The 22,675-nt window shown below is 35.2% G+C and overlaps 1 protein-coding gene across 1 annotated transcript in view; it reads left to right on the forward strand.

Annotated features, from left to right (window-relative positions):
- Positions 1-22,675, forward strand: part of LOC140144363 (uncharacterized) — a 70,391-nt gene that overhangs the window by 43,265 nt on the left and 4,451 nt on the right. Inside the window, exon 8 of the mRNA XM_072166184.1 lies at positions 5,012-5,158. Coding sequence (XP_072022285.1) covers positions 5,012-5,158 — 147 coding nt within the window. The remainder of the gene's footprint in view (positions 1-5,011; positions 5,159-22,675) is intronic.

Consider the following 22,675-nt stretch of genomic DNA (forward strand, 5'->3'; position numbering starts at 1 on the left):
TTTTATGTCATTCTGACAGAAATTGGAGAGAGCATTGAGTCTTCCGACACCTAGACACGGGTATATGCAGAATATGGTGACATATAATCTTCAGGTATATTTTCCTCCATCACAATATTATCAGATCATTGTGCTTCATAAATATATTCTGCTAAAAAGTCACATTTCATTTTGGATATCCCCTCCACGAAAAATGATGTTGATTCATATGATTCACACCATGTGATGTTGTTGTCTTAGCTGTTGCATTGTTTAAAAACACCCAAATTCAAACAAGAAAGTATAATAAGTTTCTGTATTGATAACAGCAAACAGTGAAAATGATAATGGTTGTATTCAGATACGGGACAATAGTTCAAACCACTTTTCACAAAGTGGTAACTGTCGCATTATTGAAAAACCCAGCGATAACACACATTTCTTTTTGATTATTTTGGGTGCAATGAGGTGAAACCACACAATGGGCTATTGAACCTTGTTTGTAATGTGATACCATGTGCGGTTAAGTGCTTTGAATGGAATGTTCAAATCAAGTTCTAACAAAATTTAAATATATGTGGCACATTGAGCAATGTATAAATCATGTTTACTTCCAACTGCTGAAATCTGATAAAGGTTTAACATATCTAGTTGGAAAGTAAGCTAATTTTTCTAGGTCTTAGAACTGGCTGTCTTGTATAAAAAAAACCTTGCACATAACCAGTTCGGGATGAAATCAAAACTTGACTGAGGGTTCTGGGAGGTTCCGTTTGGTTGGAGCCAGTTTGGAACAGGGTTCTACCGCCGATCAACCAGCTGTCGAGTTTTGATTTCATCACTTAGGTTTTTTTTTTTTCCGGTTTTTTTTCTGTTTTCTTTTCTTTCTTTCTTTTTTTTTTCATTTCTTTGCGATATCATTAAATCATTATCAGGTTATGTTTGCAATTCCAACCTGTTTTAAATTCCCCTTGCAGGAATATAGCTGGTCATAAGATAAAATTTGAATGTAATCATATCAATGTATGCATAGTAGGTATGATACTTTGGCCTTTTTAGTACAAATAGAATTGTTATGTTTGTATATGTGACCTACTACAACGAAATGAGTATAAAGTTGGTAGTTTCAAGACATGCTGACTGAGTTGATTTCTTTATTTGCCGGCAGCACACCTGTCCAAGCTATAAGAATGTCTGTTATGTCCTTTGTGAATGGTGGCACAATGGGCCATTCACAAATGAAACAAAGACTACCAACACAGTACATGTAGCTAGGGTGTTTCAAAACTACCAACTTGCAACTTTATGCTCATTTCGTGGTAGCAGATCACATAATAGTATCTCATTTTATATATCCTGTTTGAACTTGTGCTCTTATCTTATCTTGCCTTTTCAAATGCAGATTAAATTTCAGTTTGACAGCTAAAACTTTGCATTGCTAGTAAGTGGAAATGCATGATAAGACAGAGCACGGGGTTATACACTACAAGATTCTTATTGAGTCCTCCTGCACAGGTACACTGTTGCCAAGGTACTTGACTGGTGCACACAAAGTACCTATATAGTACCAATGCTGCTACTGCGCAGGACCCACCAGCAGTGGTACTGCACTGGTACTACACTGGTTCTCCCATGGTACTGCACAGTATAGGAATTTTGTAGTGTATATAATGAGATTTACAATGTCTGGAAATTTTGCAGTTCTATCAGTTCGGGATATATTACACAAAAAATTCCCCTTGTATTAAGACATATTAGAAAATGGTAATTGTGTCAAGTTTTATGTCATTCTGACAGAAATTGGAGAGAGCATTGAGTCTTCCGACACCTAGACACGGGTATATGCAGAATATGGTGACATATAATCTTCAGGTATATTTTCCTCCATCACAATATTATCAGATCATTGTGCTTCATAAATATATTCTGCTAATATATGCAACTGCATTGCCTGCATTAGAATAGCGACCATTCATCAGAATCATTCATGGGTACTGCTCACATGAATTGGGGTTGTCACATTATGTAATCCACTCAATTGAGATATTTTGAAGCAGGTTTGATAAAAGACGTTTATCAATATCATCTGCTGTTTATAATATAATTGCAGCATCATTTTGCTCCATGGCAAGCACATGGTAGAAGGAAAACAAACTATGCGACTACTTTTCAACTTTTGTCACTGCATTTTTCACAATAGAAAGTGACAACCCTGTAAAATACATAGTACACAAGTCATCTACCCATATAAGCCTACATCAAGATGAACCATCACAACCAAGATCAGCTCCTCAAGTTTTGGTCAGTCATACTAAAGTAACCAATAGGAGACTTGTTAAAGCCATGTTGTAGCATTTCCATAAAATTGTATTATTTTCTTTTCCATAAAATATTAGTTTTCACTGTCAGATTTGGCCCAAACAGATGAGGCAATGCATAGAAAATTGCTATTTAATACCAACACACACCATAATTTACTAATCTATGTATGCTATATTTGTATTAATAATTGTTAAATGTAAATACTGGTTTATCAATTTATGCAGACAAGAAATATGATCATTGTACTTACCAAACTGCCAGTACTTGAACAGCCGTGCTCAGTCTCATCAAAAAAAATTGCTATTTATTCAATTTGAATAGAAACAAAATTGGTTTGAATTTTGCACTTTAACATTTGCCAAAGATTGCTGATTTGATAATAAATATTCATTGTGAGGAGTCCAATGTTTCACAACCCAAGAGCAATCACATTTGCTGCCGGGTTTGCTGATATTGAAGTGCTTATATTTAGCAATTTGTAATGTACATGTATTAATCTTTAACTCAAATTACAATACTAATCAAAATAATGTTGGTACTTGATGTGCCAATGCACGCTTCGCACACAAAATGTTGCAGACTTGCAGTTTTACCCTATGTTGGTCCAGTGTTTTGCAAGCTAAAATGGTAAATGCACAGGGCAATGATTGCTTTATAATTATTTTGTCTACTATTAGGATTTTTAGGGGTGATGTCCTAATGGAAAAATTGAGGTTGCCCCCCCCCCCTGCTTCAGCCATCTAAGAAGAAATATACTGTACAAGAACAAACTTGTGCAAAACAAGTTTAATCATATGAAAAGGTTTTGCTACAAAACAAGTCTCTTATAAATGCATCTACGCACAGTTTCCATCTCGATACACCTGAGTACACAGATCTTTTCAAGCACAGCGAGTTTAGCCTCTATGCAGTCTGTGTTTATAATACACGGTTGAGTACATAGCACCATAGAGCTCTGTGAGATCTAGTGGAAAATAGGCATCTGTGATTGGTTTTTGTCAAATCCACAAGTGTTCCCTTTATCCAATCAGAAATTTTTTATATCAAATGAAAGCTAACACTTCCCCCTAAAAACACTTTTTTTCATTACATCAACAGATAATGCAATTCAATGTTTATAGCAAGACAAATGTGGTAAATCTGTTGAAAACGACTTATCCAAGTACAATTTTTGACCAAAATGTAGGTTTTAAAAGTCGAAACCTCAAGTGTTCCTTATAATACTAGTATTTGTCAAATTTTACGAGAGCACAACTAGTGGTGTTTGCACTAAAATATTGAGACAAATAAAGCTGACACACAAGAAAAATGGTATGGGCTCTAAAGGAGATCCCAAGGCTTGATATATATCAAGCCTTGGGATCTCCTTTAGAGCCCATACCATTTTTGCAGTGTTTTGTTCTTCTGATCATGTGAAGCATGTTTTAGGTAATTTTTCAATGACCATACCAAAAGAGTACTTTGTCATTGAATGTATTATTAAATGTGTTTTATTTGCATAAATTGCATTTCAAAAACTCATTAATTTTCTTATTAATGCCATTAAATCAGTTATCACATTAATAGCTAACAGCTCATATGATATGTGGGATGAATTGTCTCACACATAAAGGCATCACTAACATTTGACAGTAACGTTTGACCATAGACTGTTTACACTCTATGGTTTGAGGCCAAAAATATTTGTGTGTGCTCCATATACAATTTGTTCAGGAGGAATACTCATACAATGTAGGAGCAGGTCAGCTGTTCCCCTACTTCAAGATGGGCATGATTCCCTATCCTTGGCTTAGGCACCACTGACCCTACACCTAATGAGAGTAACAAGTTTGTGGCCAAGAAAACTACATTATTCTTTTCAAACAATATAATCAAGTTACATTCTAGCTCATTGGTCAATTTTAATCACTCACCATGCTCACTGCTTGCAGCAAAATTCTAATTTCAACTTCAGATTTGCATTATTCTTTTCAAGTAATATAGCAAGTAACATTTCAATTCATTTGTCAACTTTAAAATCACTCACTGCTTGCAGCAAAATTATAATTTTAACTTCATTTCATATTTTAAGCTATCAGGGTGTGCTTGTACTGCCCTCTATTATATACAATTAATGTATATACTTCATTTCACCTTGAATCCGTTTTTACATGGTTGCGCTGCAGGTGTGCTAACAAACCGGTCTTGTACCAGGGTCTTTTTGAATTTGCAGGAGAGCATTAAATAGCTTCAAAGAAAGTTGTGCAGGACATTTGCAATAGAATGTAAGGAGAAAATGGTCAACTAAGGAGAGCTAAAATTCAACTCTCCTATATCAGATTTAAGGAGAGGAGTAGAGAGTGGTTGTTCTTGCTCTCCTCAAAAGGCAGTCCATGTTGAACACAAGAAGATTAGGTTAGCATGTGCAATTCGATACAATAACCAGCGAATATGCAGTCTATATCACTACCAAATTTGAGGTGAAGTATTTAGCTTGCTCAAGAGAGTGACATTCATACTTTGTTGATGTTGTTTCGCACATGTACAAATGTACCACTTTTGATTACACATTTAAACACCCCAGTTCTTTTGACTTTTAAGTCAACACACTCAATTTAATACTGCACATACTGGAGCACGCACTAACATAACTCTCTTCAGGAATGCAAATGGACTACATAGTTTATACTGATCAAATATAATAACATTATATCTTGCTTTTCACATTTGTCAGGATATTCTAGGTATCATCACACTAGAGGACATACTCGAGCAGCTTCTTCAAGAAGAGATCTTAGATGAAACTGATGTATTTGTGGATGTAAGAACAGCAGCAAAATTTGCCAGATCACAACTAAGGAGGTCAACTTCTGTATTAGGGGTAAGTGTATTGTGTGAGGTATGCTAGAACAGAACTAAATGTCAGTCCACTGCACTAGGAGAAGCCAAGTGGCGCCGCTTTTCCCAATTTTACGTCCGAAAGGCCATATGGCGCCAAAAGGCGCCGTTTAGGCCACTTGAGTCACTGGATCCATTTTACGCGTCACTGGCGCCAACTTGGCGCCACTGGATCCATTTTACGCCCACGTATGCCAACTTGGCGTCACTGGATCCATTTTGGCGCCAGTGGCGCCGTTTTTCGCATCATGAGATATTTTTACGCCATTGGCGCTGATTTGGCATCGGGTTATTCTCCCACATGGTGTTAGTGGCGCTAAAGTGGTGATCTGGTGTCAAACCTGCATCAATGGCCAATTCTAACATTGCAATTAAATTGAATAATGAATATTTTATTATTGTGACATTGTCTACCATTAATTGGTGAATAGACATGATAAAATTGCATTAAAAAAAACAATTTTATGTGCATTTTGATTTCCTTCCTTAAGGTTACACGAAGAAACGTATAAAAAACGTATAAAAGACGTATAAAGTTGTTCTCTAAAACAGAGTTTTCTCAGTAATCAAATATCGCAGCGAGTGAAATGTTGGTGCATTGGATGTAGCTTAACATTTTTGTGTGTGTTATATACAAATTTTTAGAATAAGTTTGAAAATCCTTCGTTTAAAGCATTTTTACGCACCATGTTCACAAGATCAAAAACACGCTCCATGACGCGTTTTTTTCAAATGTGCGCCCAGTATAAATCCACGCCAAGTGATTGTTTTCTTCTTTTTAGTATTGTACTACAAATCGATCAAAGAAATAATGTTGCCATGGGGAAGAACCAAATACAGTACCGATTAAATTTTAAAAGCCCGCTTTTGGGGGAAATTTTGGAGAATTTGCTTGAGAAAAAGCTGGTTTGTGAAATTATCGATATCTTGATTACGGGACGTTAATTTAGATATCTGAATACCTACATTATTTCTCAACATTCTGCCAATTGCTATTCCATTTGATTTTCACTCCAAATTGAAGCCAGTTTTGCAAAAAACAAGGTTTTTCTCCATCGGGTTCGTCCAAAATTTCAGCGCCGACATGCGTGTTTATTCTAAGAGCCATTATGCGGACGCAATTGTAATCACATCATTGCGTCAAATTAAAATTATATATCCCCTTCAAGGACAATCAATTGCGTAAGCTGATGTGTGGCCGAGCGGATAGAGCGTTGGACTTTGAATCTATTATGATTAATTTTTGTGGGTTCGAGTCCCCGTGTGGCTGAAATTTCGGTTTTTTCCTCTTTTCTCATTTTTACTTCTGTTCTTCCCTCTTTTATTTCTTCTTATCCTTTTCTTTTTTCATTTCTTTTTTTTCTTTCTTTCTTTTTTAATCACTATTTCTTTATTCTTTCTTGCTCCTTTCTTTTTTAGTTTTGTATATTTGATTGATTCGCTGACCAGTAGGCCTACAGTGATTGATTGTTTTTCACTTTATATAATTCAGAAATTTGTAGGCCTGCTAAGTCTGTCTTGTTGAATATTCCCAAATTCAATTTACAAATAATTGCTTTGTGATGTTGTTGTTGATAAATTTAATATGAACACATTTTCTAGACGGTGGTGGCGTATCTTCATGGGGCGGGCATAGGGGCCAGAGGAAGTGCCCCCAATCGATTTTAAAATTTATAAAATCCTCATGAAAATTGCCGAAAACGGCTTGTGCCCCCCGCCGCATCACGAAGCTCCGGGCACGAGCTGAGCCAAGTTTCATGTCTTGACCGTGGATCGATATTCTATTATAATTATTAAAGTAGGCTTAATAACTCCCGGTACGCTTTTTCATTTTCTGCATGGCTGTTTCTGTTATGAACTTACCCCCCTCTGAAATCAAGCGCATGAAAAACCTTTCGGCTAACCTTAATTTTACCTGCATTAATTTATAAATAGGCCCAATAAATATCAATCCTGCAGCAGAAATTGTTTGTTTGTCCTTTTCCAACCTTACCCTAATTGTGAAAATCTGGAAAAAGTTTTTTACTTTACAAAAGAATACCAACCCTAATTTTGGAAATTCCAAAAAGTTGTTTTTTTCTGAATTTTGATAAATTCTGAAAAGTTTTTTGACAGTTTCTTCACACTTTACACAATTCCCTACTATTGAGTCTAATAAAGAAATTTCAGTTACAAAGTCATCCAGTGGAATGGATTAAAATTCGCTGTACAATTCTTCAAACACTGCTTAATATGCATCTGTGTGAGCATTGAAATCATCAACAACCAGCCCCAGCAACCAGCATGCGTGCCATGTACCGTTGGATGTTGGTATTCGAATGCAACCTAGTAATGTTTTGGACTTGCAAAAAAAAAAAAAACAGTCCTTGATTAGTGACATGGAATGTAGGTTAAATTCCTGACCTTATCATCTGTATGTAATCACATACAAATTACTAAAATAGTGATTCTGGACCTAAAAATATTTTCAATTATTTTGAATTTTAGCCCAAAAATGTACTACATGTGAAGGTTTCCATTAATATTGAGTTCCTCTTTCAGTTGAAGAACCATTTTGAACAAAAAAATTGCAAAAAAACACCCCAAAACAACAAAAAAACCTAATGGTTTGCTGGTCAATATAGTAAAAATCTAAAATGAAGCACACATGACAGCTGGTAAATCCAAGTATTTATCCCCTTCAAATCTTCCTCGAATCTGATTTTTCTTTTAAATGAGCAGACCGTTGTCTATTTCAGTACATATTTTTAACAATTAAGCCAGATTCAGTTTTGCATGGCAGGCATGTATATGAATTTGCAACTTTCATTGACATATGATTAGATAGCTTAACGTATGGGCCTTCTTTATGTACCGATATGGGCATTGGCATGAATGGCGGTGTTTCACAATAGGGTCATGATGTCAAATTGTATTTGTAGGCAACATTTGGCTACCGAAAGTTACCTACGAATACTTAGTTATTTTGTTAATATCTCAGAAATAGTTAAATGTAGGCTATTGAAACTTGTTGGTATTAAGGGCTGGGGTATGAACGTTTGGACAGTATTTATTGTGGGACATTAGAGCACATCAGACATATCGAATTGCATTCTGAATACGAAGAATGCCATTCTGATATCACATAATTTTGATTTTTTGAAATTCGCAATTTAATACACATTTTATGGCAAATCATTAAAAATTGATATTTTTGATATATAACAATACTTGAAGTAAACTTTATAAATCTGATGATTTATACTTAAAGCGTATGTAGGTGGGATGAAAAGCCGACGATCAATTGAAAATTTTGACCTTTCGTATTGAAGATATGGATTTTTTTCCCAAAACACCAAAACAAAATTAGGTCTTTTTGGGAAAAAAATCCATATCTTCAATATGAAAGGTCAAAATTTTCAATTGACCGTTGGCTTTTCCTCCCTGCTACATACACTTTAAGAATATATCATTAGATTTATATTATTTACTTCGAGGACTGTTATATATCAAAATTTGAAAAATATCAAATTTTTATAATTTGTCATAAAATTTGTATTATATTGTGATTTTCAAAAATGAAAATTATTTGATATCAGAAAGACATGCTTCAGATTCAGAATGCAATTCGATAGGTCTGAGGTGCTCTCATGTCCCACAAAAATACTGTTGAAACGCAAATAAACGCCATTTTAGATCCCTTAAAAAATACATTTGATATTGTAATTTCACTTGTGAATGTGGGGGTCTGGGGACCCATGGGAAGCTCTATGGATATTTGAAGTAGGCTAATATACATCAAGTTGTTGTAACATAAATGAAATATTTAATAATTTTAGTCCAAATGGCAGGGAAGATGGGAGATCCGGGATGCTACAAACCACACAACCCAGTGCGCAATATACAAAAACTTCAAGGGCTCTCGAGTCGTAGAGTTTGAATCTGGGTGTCATCAATTTGACGGGTTCAAAATCAAATTGTAAAATTTATGTTAAAATGGTTCATGTATTGTGACACTTTTTAAAATCAACAGCAGGTAATGAGCTGTAATGCTATCAATCTTTGTAGGGCTGTCCACATCGTCAAATAAATGTGGGTATCATGGTGTTTGAGGTTTTGGCTGCTGAAAATATCTAGCAGTTTGTGTTGATTTTGCTCTAATATGTCACTAAAAAAAAACATAGATATTTTTTTAAGTAAACATGGTACCAAAACCTACAAAAACACTGTAACGCATGGTTGGTTTGGTTGCCAACTTTTCAGAATTGCTTGATTTGAGATATTGAACAGGCTGCGGGCATACCGGGAATGAAATAGTGTTTGCCAAATAAAATTATTATTTATTTTTACGCCCTTGGCGCTCGAATATCTAAAAGAATTGGGGGAGTGAGGAAGAGACACAAAACATTGTCTCTGATTATATTTTAGCGATGTGTGAGATTTTATTATATGGTGTGTGATATCATTACCTTGGCATGATATTTTTAATTTTACCTTGGTGTGTGGGCATGAGAAAGTGCCTAAATTTGTGATACCCACGCTGAATGCATTTAAGAGAACCAAATAGGTGTCATTAAATACCAAAGGGGTTGCAAACTGAGCCTCTTGTACATTCCCAACTAATTGTTGATGTTCCCAGAACTTAAAAATCTATACATGGTTTCTACATTTTGTCTTCCATCATGTGTGACAGCTGCGTCGGGAGAGGTTGAGGGACTCTGCCTTAGTTATTATGAAATTGAGGATGAACATTTCAATGATTTCAGTAATTATTGAAAACCCAAAATACTTGCCTTTTACATGTGTGCAAATTTTTCCTTTATCCCAACTAACTGAAATAATGCATACACATAATTGCTTTCCTTTTTGTTCTACCAGTGAGTCTTTATATCATTACTGATGAACACACAATATTGTTTTTGATACAGGTATTATTGTAAAACTGTGTTTGCTGCCCCCCAAATGAACAACTGACATGGCAAATCCACAAGTTACATTCATATACTGCCATCTTCTGATAAAGTAAACATTGCAACAAGTGTCCAGGTTTCAGAGATCAATTTCTATTGGTGTAAAGTTTTACTTTTCTCCCAACCAAGCCCCAGCTGTTTACATTATAAAACAAAGCAGACTGTATTTTTATAAGCAGGTGTTTCTGCATTGATTACAGGTAGAACCAAAGTATACTCAGATTCCACCATGTTTGTGTGTCACTCATGGTTGCAAAATATGGTATCTCTTGATTATTTTGCTATATGCCTGGCAAATTTTAATTCAATGTACATTGTTGTTTGCATCACTGTTTTTATCATTTTTTGTAAACCAAATGTCAATTTTGAATGACTGGATTAAACTTATATTATTTAAAAGGATAACATATTGATTTTAATAAACAAAAGATGTGAACTTAATTTGGCTTTTAAGAGTACAATGAGCATTTTAAATATCTTGTTCAAATTTTTGTCGGCCAAAAGCAAGATTGCAAAATCAGAAACTGTAGAGAGTTTCACCATAGAAATGATACATTTTTAAATCTTCAATTTCAGCATTTTCCACCCAAAAATATTTTGTTCACACCTTTGGCTGTTAATTTTGGGAAGATTGTGAACACTGCCTTAACTAACTTAGTCTTATAACCAATTCAACTTAATGTAATGGTTCCCTTCATCTTATAATTTCTTATATGCTTTTCTATATGAAGAGCTTTGTTTCAAAACCCCTTACATCCACTTGCCCAAATTTGAGAATACATCAAAAAATCATCAAAATAATCACTGATATAAGGTGTTTTTCAATAAAAGCAGTTTTTGGCGGGATGCTCATCCTACCCAATAATCACTGATATAAGGTGTTTTTCAATAAAAGCAGTTTTTGGCGGGATGCTCATCCTACCCAAGCATACCGCCAAAAACTGCTTTTGTTGCAAACCCCAATATATCAGTGTTTTTTTGATGTGTTCTCAAAAATGGGCAAGTGGATGTAAGGGGTTTTGAAACAAAGCTCTTCATATTTAACTAGCGGGAGACCAAGACTTTGCGCTGGTCCCGCTAGTTGAGTAAAGGGAGCGGTTAGTAAACGGGGTGGTTAGTAAACATGGTAAACGGTGATGATAATCATGGTGTCTTGGTGTAGATTATTCATCCAGTATAGTAATGATCATGTTAGCTTGATAATCATATGTTAGCTCCTGTCATATTAAAGAAGCTAACCTTTAAGTGAATATCCAGACCTGTGATAATGTTGTCACTCACTTAAACCCGCAGGTTCCTTTTGAAACAGCTTGTGACAAAATGGTTGATTTGAACTTTATCCCAACAAACCTAAAACATTTTGTTAGAAGAGGTTGCTAGAAAATTTTAAATTTCGGGTTATAATGGTATAAAACATGTTTAAAAGTTGCAGCAAAACATTTTAAGCGAGCCCGTGTTGTTAATTGCTAGGCCTACATTATAGCCAGGATTTATTTGCGGGGGCCGCAGAATTTCCAAAATGTGGACTTTCAAGTAGTTCTACTAAAGTCGGCTCCCCCATTCCCTCTGAAAAGTGTCACCCAATGATCCCCCTTTTCATCAGCTTACACCCAATGATCCCCTGAAATGGCTTAGTACTTGTTTGTCTGGGGAGCCGTGTACGCCGCAGGTGCGTGACTCGCCACACACCGTGCGTGTTGGACACCGCTTGCATTTGACGCGTTGCTGTGACTTGACCCATAAGGTTATTGACCTCAACGGCCTAGCAAGCGACCATTTTTTTGTTATTTCCATAGTGATTGAATAGTTTTGCAAAAATGAACGTCAGATGGTTTAATGGCAATATGTACCCGATCAATGTACGAATAAATCAGAGCTGAAAGTGAAAGCATCTTGGAGCCTGCTTCTGGACAAGATTTAGCGACTTCCTTTTATTAGAAATTGACAAAAAATGGGTGTAAATGGCATCCATGTAATCTGGCTTCTCTTTGAATTCTCCTAATAGCTTAAAATTAAAGAAGCGCTGTATATCAATACAGACAGGCCCTTTCAGTGATCCCAGCTAAAATGCAAAAAAAATTAAAATTGTTTATCAATTGCTTAAAAGTGAAGGATAAGCCATGTTCAGCCTTTGTATATAAAGAAACATGGACTGACTCTAAAGCTGTGTCCATGTTCAGCCTTTGTATGTACAAGAAACAAAAATACTCTAAAAACTGTGTCCATGTTCAGTCATGTTGAGTTATATACCGTATACATGTAGCTATTATGCAGACATGGATTATGGTCATGCAACTTTCCACCTCAGGTGACTATACCTGAGGTGGTCAGACATTACTCTGCCAAAATAACGACCGACTTTCGTGTATGCACAGCTTGCGTGTCATGTACATGTACAGCATGCTTGTGTTTTAAAGCATCAAAAGATGCGGTATGACAATCAAAGTGTGATGTCAAACTTCAGGTGATAAGGAAGGAAGGGATGGTGGTTCTGGCTGTACGTATGCAGTGTTATATATTCCATGTACTTGCTAGACTTGCGTCTAACAAAAACAGTCTGTTGCTTCAGTGGCATAGCGTGAGTCATCCTATGGGGAGGGGGGCATCAACCGTGATAGTTAGGGCACTGGCCTGATTGGGAGACACCATTTTTCTGCTTCTTTTCCTATGGATTTTCTAAGTTTTCAAATCGATTGGGGGGGGGCATGTGCAGTCGTGTCAAAACAATATTAGCAATAGCAATAAACTACTTCTTTAGCTTGATGATTAATGAAAGTAATTTTGCTTGCAATAAATTCAGTTTGTAAATAATAGTACAACCACAGAGTAAGATTGCTTTCAGATAGGCCTATGCAGGGGGGCTATGTCCTAAACGGATTTTAATTATAATCGTTGGATTTCTACATAAACATTTTACAGTATTGCACCCAAGGCATGTTGGACGACTTACCATTTTACCATTTCACAGGGCATGTAAAAAAGCACCTGTGTGCACTAAATGGGTGTGGTGTGTGCATTCGAGAGCCCAATGGCGTTGATTCATTGGGGCTAAGAAAGCTGATAGCAATTGTAACAACTCTCATTAGTGGTACAGTCCCACAAATTAGCAGGTAAAATAACTGATAAATCAATTTAAGGCCAGAATCAACACTAAGATGTACTCTTAGTGTTGTACTCTTAGGCTACATGAGGCATACGGAAAGAAGTAGTTTATTGCTAAGATGTACTCTTTCACTTGAAACTGATAAAATACAATATTGCGATTCGTGTCACGTGACACGGCGCAACACTGCACGTATGTCCAACGCAGTCAAGGCGTATCCTGCATGTTGTTAATGCCAGCAAATGTGGTGTAAACAAAACAAAAATTTGCAGTCAAAATGCCACAGATTTTTAAAATTATTTTGAATTTTGGCGCACTAAAAGCAGACATTATAGAATCGTTGGTGCAAAAAATGCCGCACATTTAGACCATGCACCAGATACAGCTTTTACAAGCGTGAAAGCCTTACCGTTATAAAATATAAGGACGTTTTGTGTATAATTTTGACTTTTTTTTTACTTTAAAACATCGATTTCTCAGAGTTCACTTTTGACAATATTGCACAAGATAACTTGAAAAATATACAAACAAAAGGTAAACTTTTTGCACTATCGTTTAGAGCGCATCAAAATCTAGGGAAGGTTTTCTCATTTTTTTGTATATTTGTTTTGTTTTAAACAAAAATATACATTTTTAGCTTAAAGGGCATTTCGTGATCCACAGCCTCATCCCCCACTTTTCTCAAAAAAAGTTGAGATTTTTATATCACTGGAAACCTCTGGCTACATAATGTTTATGTACAAAATATTTCTTGCAGATTAATTCGTTTAGCAAAGATATCGTGAAATTTGAATTTCGTTCTGGTGCACCAGAACGAAATTACAACGCATTGTCTATGGAGCAGTGTAATACACATAATCATGCATAACTTCATGAACGCAAAAATCGGAATCAACTGAAATTTTGGGAATAGGTTTTTTTCGTGGATATCTAATGAAAAATGACATAAGTAGAGGATGCTAGGATCACGAAATACTCCTTTAATAGAGTGACAAAATTGCTTTTTTCACATGTTTTTTTAATATTTCAAAAAGAGAGACAATTTCAAAAAATTTAAAAAACCTTCCCTAAGTTCATGTCTCTTCGCCATGAAAAGCTAACTGATTTTTTTTTACTGCGAACTGATTTTTTTTTTAAGTTGTCCCAAAAATTGGTGCAAAAAGTGAAATTTTGTGATTTTTTCAAAAACTCGAGATTTCTGAAAAAATCTGACGTCACCATGGGATTCCTTGACTCATTTCCTTTCCAAAAATGTATATTTTTGGACTTTGGACATACAATTCAGAAATAATGATGCTTGAACATGTTCTCTCCCATTACTCTGGCCTTAATTAGCTATTGTTGCAAGCAGTGGACTAGACTGCTGAATGCGGTTCCACATCGAAACCAAATTAAGGTAAATGAAAAAATGAATGAAAATAAAAGACCTAAAAAGACCCAATTTTGCCGGACTCGAGGAGGACTCCGCTCGACTCTAAGTCCTTACTCGAGTCCCCGAGTCCAGGAATCGAGTCCTCCAGCACTGCTTTTAACCTCACACTACATGTTCTACTATAATGGGGTTTCCAGTTATGGTTCCTCAAGTATTCCCACAGCATCAATTAGGCTAGTTGTGGTAAACCCCTTTGCCTTTCTGGATGAATGACACACTCCAATTTAGAGTACACCATTGGGAACCAAAAAATGAACTAAAATATTGACTTGTTCTTAAATGTGGCTATGACCTTTCTAGTCACACAGGTCTATTAATAAAACTTCAGATTTGTCAAGTAAACTCAACAAAGTTTCAGAAAATGAACTGAAATGAACTTTTCCCCTTCCTAGTGACAGGGTCTCTTTTGCTATTTTTTTTCATTTGCCACCACAATACATTCTCCTGTGTTTATTTCAGTAATATTTTTAACTGGAAGTATTTTTTATTTTACACTAGTTAATTTTGCCCAAAATCACAAACATAATGCATTTTGCCCCAAATTTTACATCAAGATATAAACATGCAATATTTTATATATTTATATTAAATGCATGTCACTTGAAATCTCTGCAGCCAATATATGAAGTCTGTTGTCGGTTTGATTTCAAATTTATAGCCATTTTAATATATATTGACAGTTTTTTAGTAAATATTTGTGCAAAATCATACAAGATCCATTTTTCAACCCAAATATCTCAACTCACATCTGTTTTCATTTTTCAGAAGGGACACTTTTTAGCCCTTTAAAAAAATATTGGCCAAATTTTAAAATTGGACTTTTATTGCAGAGCTCTGGTATGATGTTTCGACAGTTTTTTTGTGGGACATGAGAGCACATCGGACATATCAAATTGAATCAAATTGAATTCTAAACATGAAGCACTCAAGTTTCACAGTGTACACATGCGTGGCCAGAGACTTTTAAAACATAGCCTAAACAGGATTTGCCCTTTTGAGCAAAATACATGCCTAAACAGGAATTTAGCAGGGTTTTGTAACCAATTTTATTCCTATAAACAGGACTGTAAACCTAAAAGATATACCCCTAAGCAGGATTTTATCTGAAATGAACCACCCTTACAGGTTTTTGATAACCCTTAATATAGTAAGTAGGCCTACATGTTTTTGTTTATAATTTCCTAATATTTATATTTGGGTGATGGTCCTGATGTAAAACATGCGAGGGAATCACGCTTTATGAAATATTGGGATCATTAAAATGACTCCAAATGCACTAACTAGAAGTTTAAAAAAAGACCCTGTTTCTTGAAAACAGGTGTTTTGACCCCTAAACGGATTCACACAATTTGTGTTCGTTCTCCAATTCTTCACAGTGTACACTGAAACTTAAATGGCCCCCTGGAAGTACAACTAATGTATTATTATAAGTTAACTTTGATTAAATATTTAACAATGTGACAATATATTTAAGCCTAAATGTGAAAAATCAGGAATTAAAATACTTCAAGAAAATTCATGGTATACATGTACCCGATAACCTAATTTTTAAAATTGATTGTGTGAAACCATCAAATTTGGCTACGTTTTTCATCAGCATATTGTTTCAACTTGAAGAACCTGGTGAAAAACACCATCAAATTCGATTTTTTTTCCAGTGATCAATTTTAAAAAGCTGTAGATTATTGGGTACCATGAATTTGTTTGTTGAATTTTTAGATCGATCATTCCAATAATTACGGTACATGCAATGGGACAATTTGTTTCCAAATGTTGACGGGCAAAATAGCAATATTTGCGAGGAATTTGTGTTGAAACATTGTTGTACTTGTAATGCCAAGATGAACTAAGGATTTCAGAACTCTATAGGCCTAGTTTAGAAATACATGTACAGTACATTCTTTGCCTATTTTGAATATATTATATTTGTTTTATTCTATCATTCTTGATTATTCTTAATATTTATTTAGTTTATCTATCTATACATTTATTTATAATATTTTGTATGTTTTGTTTGTTTGTGTTTGTTGGTAGCAGCCCTCGAATTAAGGTTCTGAAGGGGCACAGCAACTTTTTGAGGGCAAGTTGAAAATTGCCTTAGATTTTCACTGAAAAGGCAAGGCAGCACGGCAGTTCGTAATATTTCAAGAGGGCACCATGGCAACTGTTGAAAATTTGAGAAGGGCACCAAGGCAATATCTCAAAAGTGAAGAAAACACACACAAACATAGATAGATGATTTTATAATGAAGGGGAGGGCTGGGGCACCCACAGCAACTTCATTACAGGGCACGGCAAGTGATGACTGCCTTGGGTAAAGTACATATTTTGAGGGCATTACGGCAGTGGGGATGGGCACCCACGGCAAAATGCCATGGGTACCGTGGGTTAATTTGAGGGCTGGTTGGTAGTGGTGTTTGTCTTTGTTTGTGTGTGTGTGAGGATCTAGGGGTATGGGAAGGGTCATGACTTATGTTATATTATGTTTTTATTCAAAGTATAGCCTACTTATTCAAACAAGTTAATTTGTTTTTTGCTGGTGGCCTGAAAACCAAAACTAGATTTTGTTTACAAAATCATAAGTATTTCAAACTAAAAAAATTATGAGTTTGTGTAGCAAGAGGGTTATAATTTTGATTGATATTGCAATGTTGAAACTAATATTATAAATCTACATATTAATCGTTAATTCATTTTGCTTGCTGCAAACAATGTATATCAAAAGTATATTTTAAAACAAAATGTTTATGAATGGGTTACAGAAAACATTTTTTGTTAAATCAATGTAGCTAGAAATTCCAAAGGGTACGTATAATGCTTATTTTCTTAGAAAGGAAACACTGTGGAAAGAATTATGATATTATCATTTTTTCGATGGAACTACATTTTTGAGTAGTAGGCCTATAGGAAGGAACAGCATACGGAAATATTTTACAAAGAAAAAAATGTGCAATCCTCATTGGTGTAGGATTGGGCTATGATTTATTTGACAAAACAGGATAATATATTTTCAAATCCACAAAAACATTACTCATTAAATATGGATAAAGTTATATGGTCATATTTTCACTTTCTGGAACAACCACAGTGTTAAGAATAAGACAATTTTGGGACAACCACAGTGTTAAAAATAAGACAAAATTTCTATAAAGATCGATATGTGTGTGTACGGGCCTGGCCTTCACCAACTTTAACAGGCCCAAACCCACAATATTAGGTAATATTATGGTTATTTTATTTTGTTTGTTGTGAAAATGAACCAAATTTTCAAGGGCTATTCAGGCCTTTAGAAGGTCTGAAAAGTTATTTCTAACATACACTACATTGGCTTAGGAAGATTTTCAATATGGGGGGGATGAAAGTTGAAAAAAAATTGGTGCCCCCCTTCCTGGCCTATGAACAACACACATGATTCTTCCAAAATCTGATTGCATATATCTTTGTCTTCCATATTTTAATAAATTTCAGTACTTTCATGTACATTTCTTTCTTTCTTTTGAAGAGATGATGATAAATATTTATTTAAAAACTGCCCAAAATAAACATGCAGTTTGCAGCTGTATGAATTTGAGTCTGAAAGGCATTCAAAACCTAATTTGAGTATCTCTGCAAATAAGTTTATAGGCCACCATACTCTTGTTCAAATTTATTTTAAATTTCCTATAAAATATGTATGCTGTGTCACAGTAGTAGCAAGTTATGACTAGTACATGTAGTAGTAGAGCTAAAGATAGTTCAAATTTACCACTATTTATCATGATTGTCAAATAGGGTGAGCTAGGGGCAAGAGGTCAACATGCTTTGTAATGGCATTTGAATTCCAGCACTGCTATTAAAGGTGCACTGGTATATTTAGAGTAAATTATTAATATTAAACACATTCTAGTGTTTTACCCCATAAATATAGCAGTGAATCAGGTGTTTAAAATATATGCCTTCTCTGTGTGCAATGTATTTAAATTATTTACATGAATAAAAGACTAGAGTAATCTAAAATAGCAACAATTAAGTGGCAAATTCAATCACATTCGCTTTCTGAAGAAAACAGCCATTTTTAAGATCTGTGTAAAGGTTGTGTTCTTCATAATTATATTAGTATCTCAATTTATACTTTGGCACTACTTAGGCCTAAAAATATTGTTTGTAACATAAAAAAAAATTAGGGTAGGTAGGTCGGGACTTTTTTTTACTTAATAAAGCTGTAAATTATGCGTTTTAAGGCCTTTGAACTTTTTCTTCTTTTTTTTTAAAATTCAATTTTGCAAAAAAAAAACTCAGGGGCTGTGCAATAATTATGAGCCCTGGGGAGCCGAAAGGGGGGCAAGCAATTTTTTGGCAAGCCGAGAGGGGGGGGGCAAGCGATTTTTGTACGCATTCACTGGGCGCCTTTTTAATAAAACGCTTTAAAAAGGCTTAGGAAAACGGTAAGGGAATGCTTAAATATGCAAATTTTCCTGCTCGCTGCGCTCGCAACATACATCTAGACCATTTAAAGTTTGGAATTTGGAATCCCAAAAATTTGGCATGTTCAAGGGGGGGGGGCAAAGAATTTTTGGCGGGCCGAGGGGGGGCAAGCGATTTTTGGCGAGCCGTTGAAATTTTACCCCAGGGGGCTGATAATGTTGCACAGCCCTCAAGGGTCGGGCCTAATTCTAGGGTCGGTCAGATTACGGCAATCAAACACTTTTTAGGCCTTACATAGACCTATATCATGTATGAATACAATAGCGTACATAGCCGTAAAATACAATATTTAATATGGACAGTTTTAAATTATAGTATGACTGAATAGTAAGTTTCTGGTGAAGGAAATGTTATGTCAATTTGAAGTTTAACATAAACTATGAGTTTCTTATTTGCAAATGTGTTTGTCTTGCATGATAATATAGGTCTGTATTTGTGGGCCTTGATGCCTTTTCATTTAGTGCTCCATCAATTGCACAATACATCTTTTTGATTTTGTTTGTTTTTTTGTTTCTTGTACAAAAACTATATTAGAATAAAAAATAAAACAAATGAATATTCTTCCCATCTTGAAAGTGAAACATTTTTTTAAACAAATGTTTTCACTACTATATTATGAGAACCTTGGGAAATCCCACATGGTTTTGTGAATTCACCCATGGGAAATCCCACATTAATTTTTTTTAAACCATGTCATCTTTGAGGGGAGTGTGGACTGTGGATATTAAATATCTGGAATAGCCCAATACCATGGCACAGTCCCTACTTGGAAGTCAAACATTCCATGTAACACAAGAGCTCACAAGCAAGCAAGCTGCTTTTCTGCCAAAATTGACCATACAATGGTCAAAATCTCAATCTCAACTTGTGCACTTTACAATGCTAAAAGAAAACAATACTTCAAGCAACATTTTGATATTTTCTACGTAACTAATTTTTTTTACACACCCATTTCATTACCACAAAAAAAAACCCAAGTCTCATTGAATGATGTCAAGCAGGGCTAGTCCTGGTTCCACATTGACCCAATTCTAGGGTATCGCAATGGGCCCTTTCTATTTTTGCTCCACCCTATTTATCCAGGAGCTTTCAGGCAGGGGGGGGGGCCCACTCTAAGATTTTGGTAGGGGTGTGCAAGGTACAAGAACCGATTTTCAGGCAAAATAGGGACTTTATGAACTTAAATTTCAACATGGGGGGGGATATTGTTAACTAAAATTAGGTCAAACTATAGGCTGGGGAGCTAACAATTCAAAAACTCTCCAAATTTGAGCTAAAAAGCTACCGTGACAATTCTCAGAGTTTGAGGCACAAAGACTAGAGCATGATCCAAATATGGGTCTTAAGGTTGGTCTTAAGGTTTTACCGTCGTTACTAAACCTATCGACGAAATTTTTTTAAATTGACATATTTTGTACATTAATATGTGTAGATAATAAATCAGGAAAAAAAAAACAAGGGGTGCGGACCTCACTTTTGAGCTACAGCCGTTTTAAAAGAGATGTACATTTCCAAAAATCTCTGTACACTTCAATGGCAAAATCAGCAATTTGCCCAAAATATATCACCTTTTATGTTGTATAAAAAATTGTCGAGACAAAATTTTTTTAATTTTATATATGTTATGAAACAGAAAAAGCTCTGTAAAATCGCGCCAAAAAAATTGGGGTACGGACCTAGTTTTCGCGTAAATTGACCAAAATAGGTCAAAAATGCATTTTTCTGCGACACCATGCGTAGTTAATTGCGTGCGTGGATATTTTTGGTGCGTGCCAACGCGCTGGTATGAAGCGCGATCTGATTCCGGATCAGCGTTCATATAGGCATATAGCCACAAAAAAGGAATTGTCTGTTTACGCATAAAATTTTTCACTGTAAAAAAAGTTACCTAAGATACTTAGGCTAAAAAGTGTCCATAATTAGGAACAATTATAATGATGTGACTATTAAGGCTAAGAATATCAAAACATTCTTAGCCTAATTCTCATTTGGTGTATTTTGGTCACAAGCGGGTGTAAGAAAGACTCCCATTCTGCAAAGATATTGGGCCAAAGAGTTATCAAGTTACACAAAGTGAGTTATTTTCAGCTTTATGTTCACCTGACTCGAATGACCAAAAAGAGGATTTATTAAACATGTTAAAGCAAAGCATTTGACACCATGGGCGGAAGTGTTTTACTATAATAGGCCTACAATTATTATAGGCATAGGCCTACTTAACATGCTTAGTGCCTTTACCGAGAGGAAAACTTTTGGTCACAAAAACTATAGGCCTACAGAATTATCTCGAGGTGGATTCATATCATCAATTGTTGCAGTTCAATTTAAAGCAAAATTAAGCGCTGGGTTGCCTATAGCTGTAGAACGCTGGGTTGCCTATAGCTGTAGAAAAACGTTTGGCCAATTATGATATCATTTTTGTAAATGTAGGCCCTATGACACATTTTTTTAAACTGAATAGTTTTGATGGTGTTGTCTATATCGCATGCATTATGAAAATAACAATCAAAAACATTGAACACTTGCTGCAAAACATATTCTTAGTTGGAACAATGTTGCCAAAATAATATATGTCTACAATAACATTTTCACATGTTTTTAATTTTGTTGTAGCGTGTTTCATTATGAAACGTTCTACAAGCGTATCACGGTAACCTTTAATACGCCAATATACCGTAGTGCTTACCCAACATTTAGGCCAAAATGTTATTAAAACGAATTAACCAATTTAACCAACACTCGTTTAGGCCTAATATTTAAAAAAAACCTGATTCTGTGTTTGTTTGGTAGGCCTATAACTTCATACCATCTATTGGATCCTACTGTCGTAGGCCTACTTTGGGGAGGGGGTCCAGGTCCGTTATTACTGGAAGCTTACGCTGGCAATATTTGGTTTGTACATGTTGTATTTAATATATTACTTTTTTTTTTTTTTGCGCTCAGCAAACATTGTTTTCTTTATTTTTTGGCCCTAGTTATCGCCGGTGCTTAAAATAGCATTGACACGCACAACACGCATCGTTCTCTGCGATGTCTGCAACATAACGCAGATCACGACGCTGGTGACATCGCCTTGAAAACAGGCGCAATAGTCAAGTCGAATCGGCTGACGATGGTAAAACCTTAAGGGCTGGGGTATGAGCGTTTGGACAGTATTTATTTTGGGACATTAGAGCACATCAGACATATCGAATTGCATTCTGAATCTGAAGAATGTCATTCTGATATCAAATAATTTTGATTTTTTGAAATTAGCAATTTAATACACATTTTATGGCAAATCATTAAAATTGATATTTTGATATTTAACAGTACTTGAAGTAAACTTTATAAATCTGATGATTTATACTTAAAGTGTATGTAGGTGGGATAAAAAGCCGACGATCAATTGAAAATTTTGACCTTTCGTATTGAAGATATGGATTTTTACCAAACAAAAATAAGGTCTTTTTGGGAAAAATTCCATATCTTCAATATGAAAGGTCAAATTTTTCAATTGACCGTCGGCTTTTCCTCCTGCTACATACACTTTAAGAATATATCATTAGATTT

The sequence above is a fragment of the Amphiura filiformis genome, unplaced genomic scaffold, assembly GCF_039555335.1.
Source record: "Amphiura filiformis unplaced genomic scaffold, Afil_fr2py scaffold_51, whole genome shotgun sequence".
NCBI lineage: Eukaryota > Metazoa > Echinodermata > Ophiuroidea > Amphilepidida > Amphiuridae > Amphiura > Amphiura filiformis.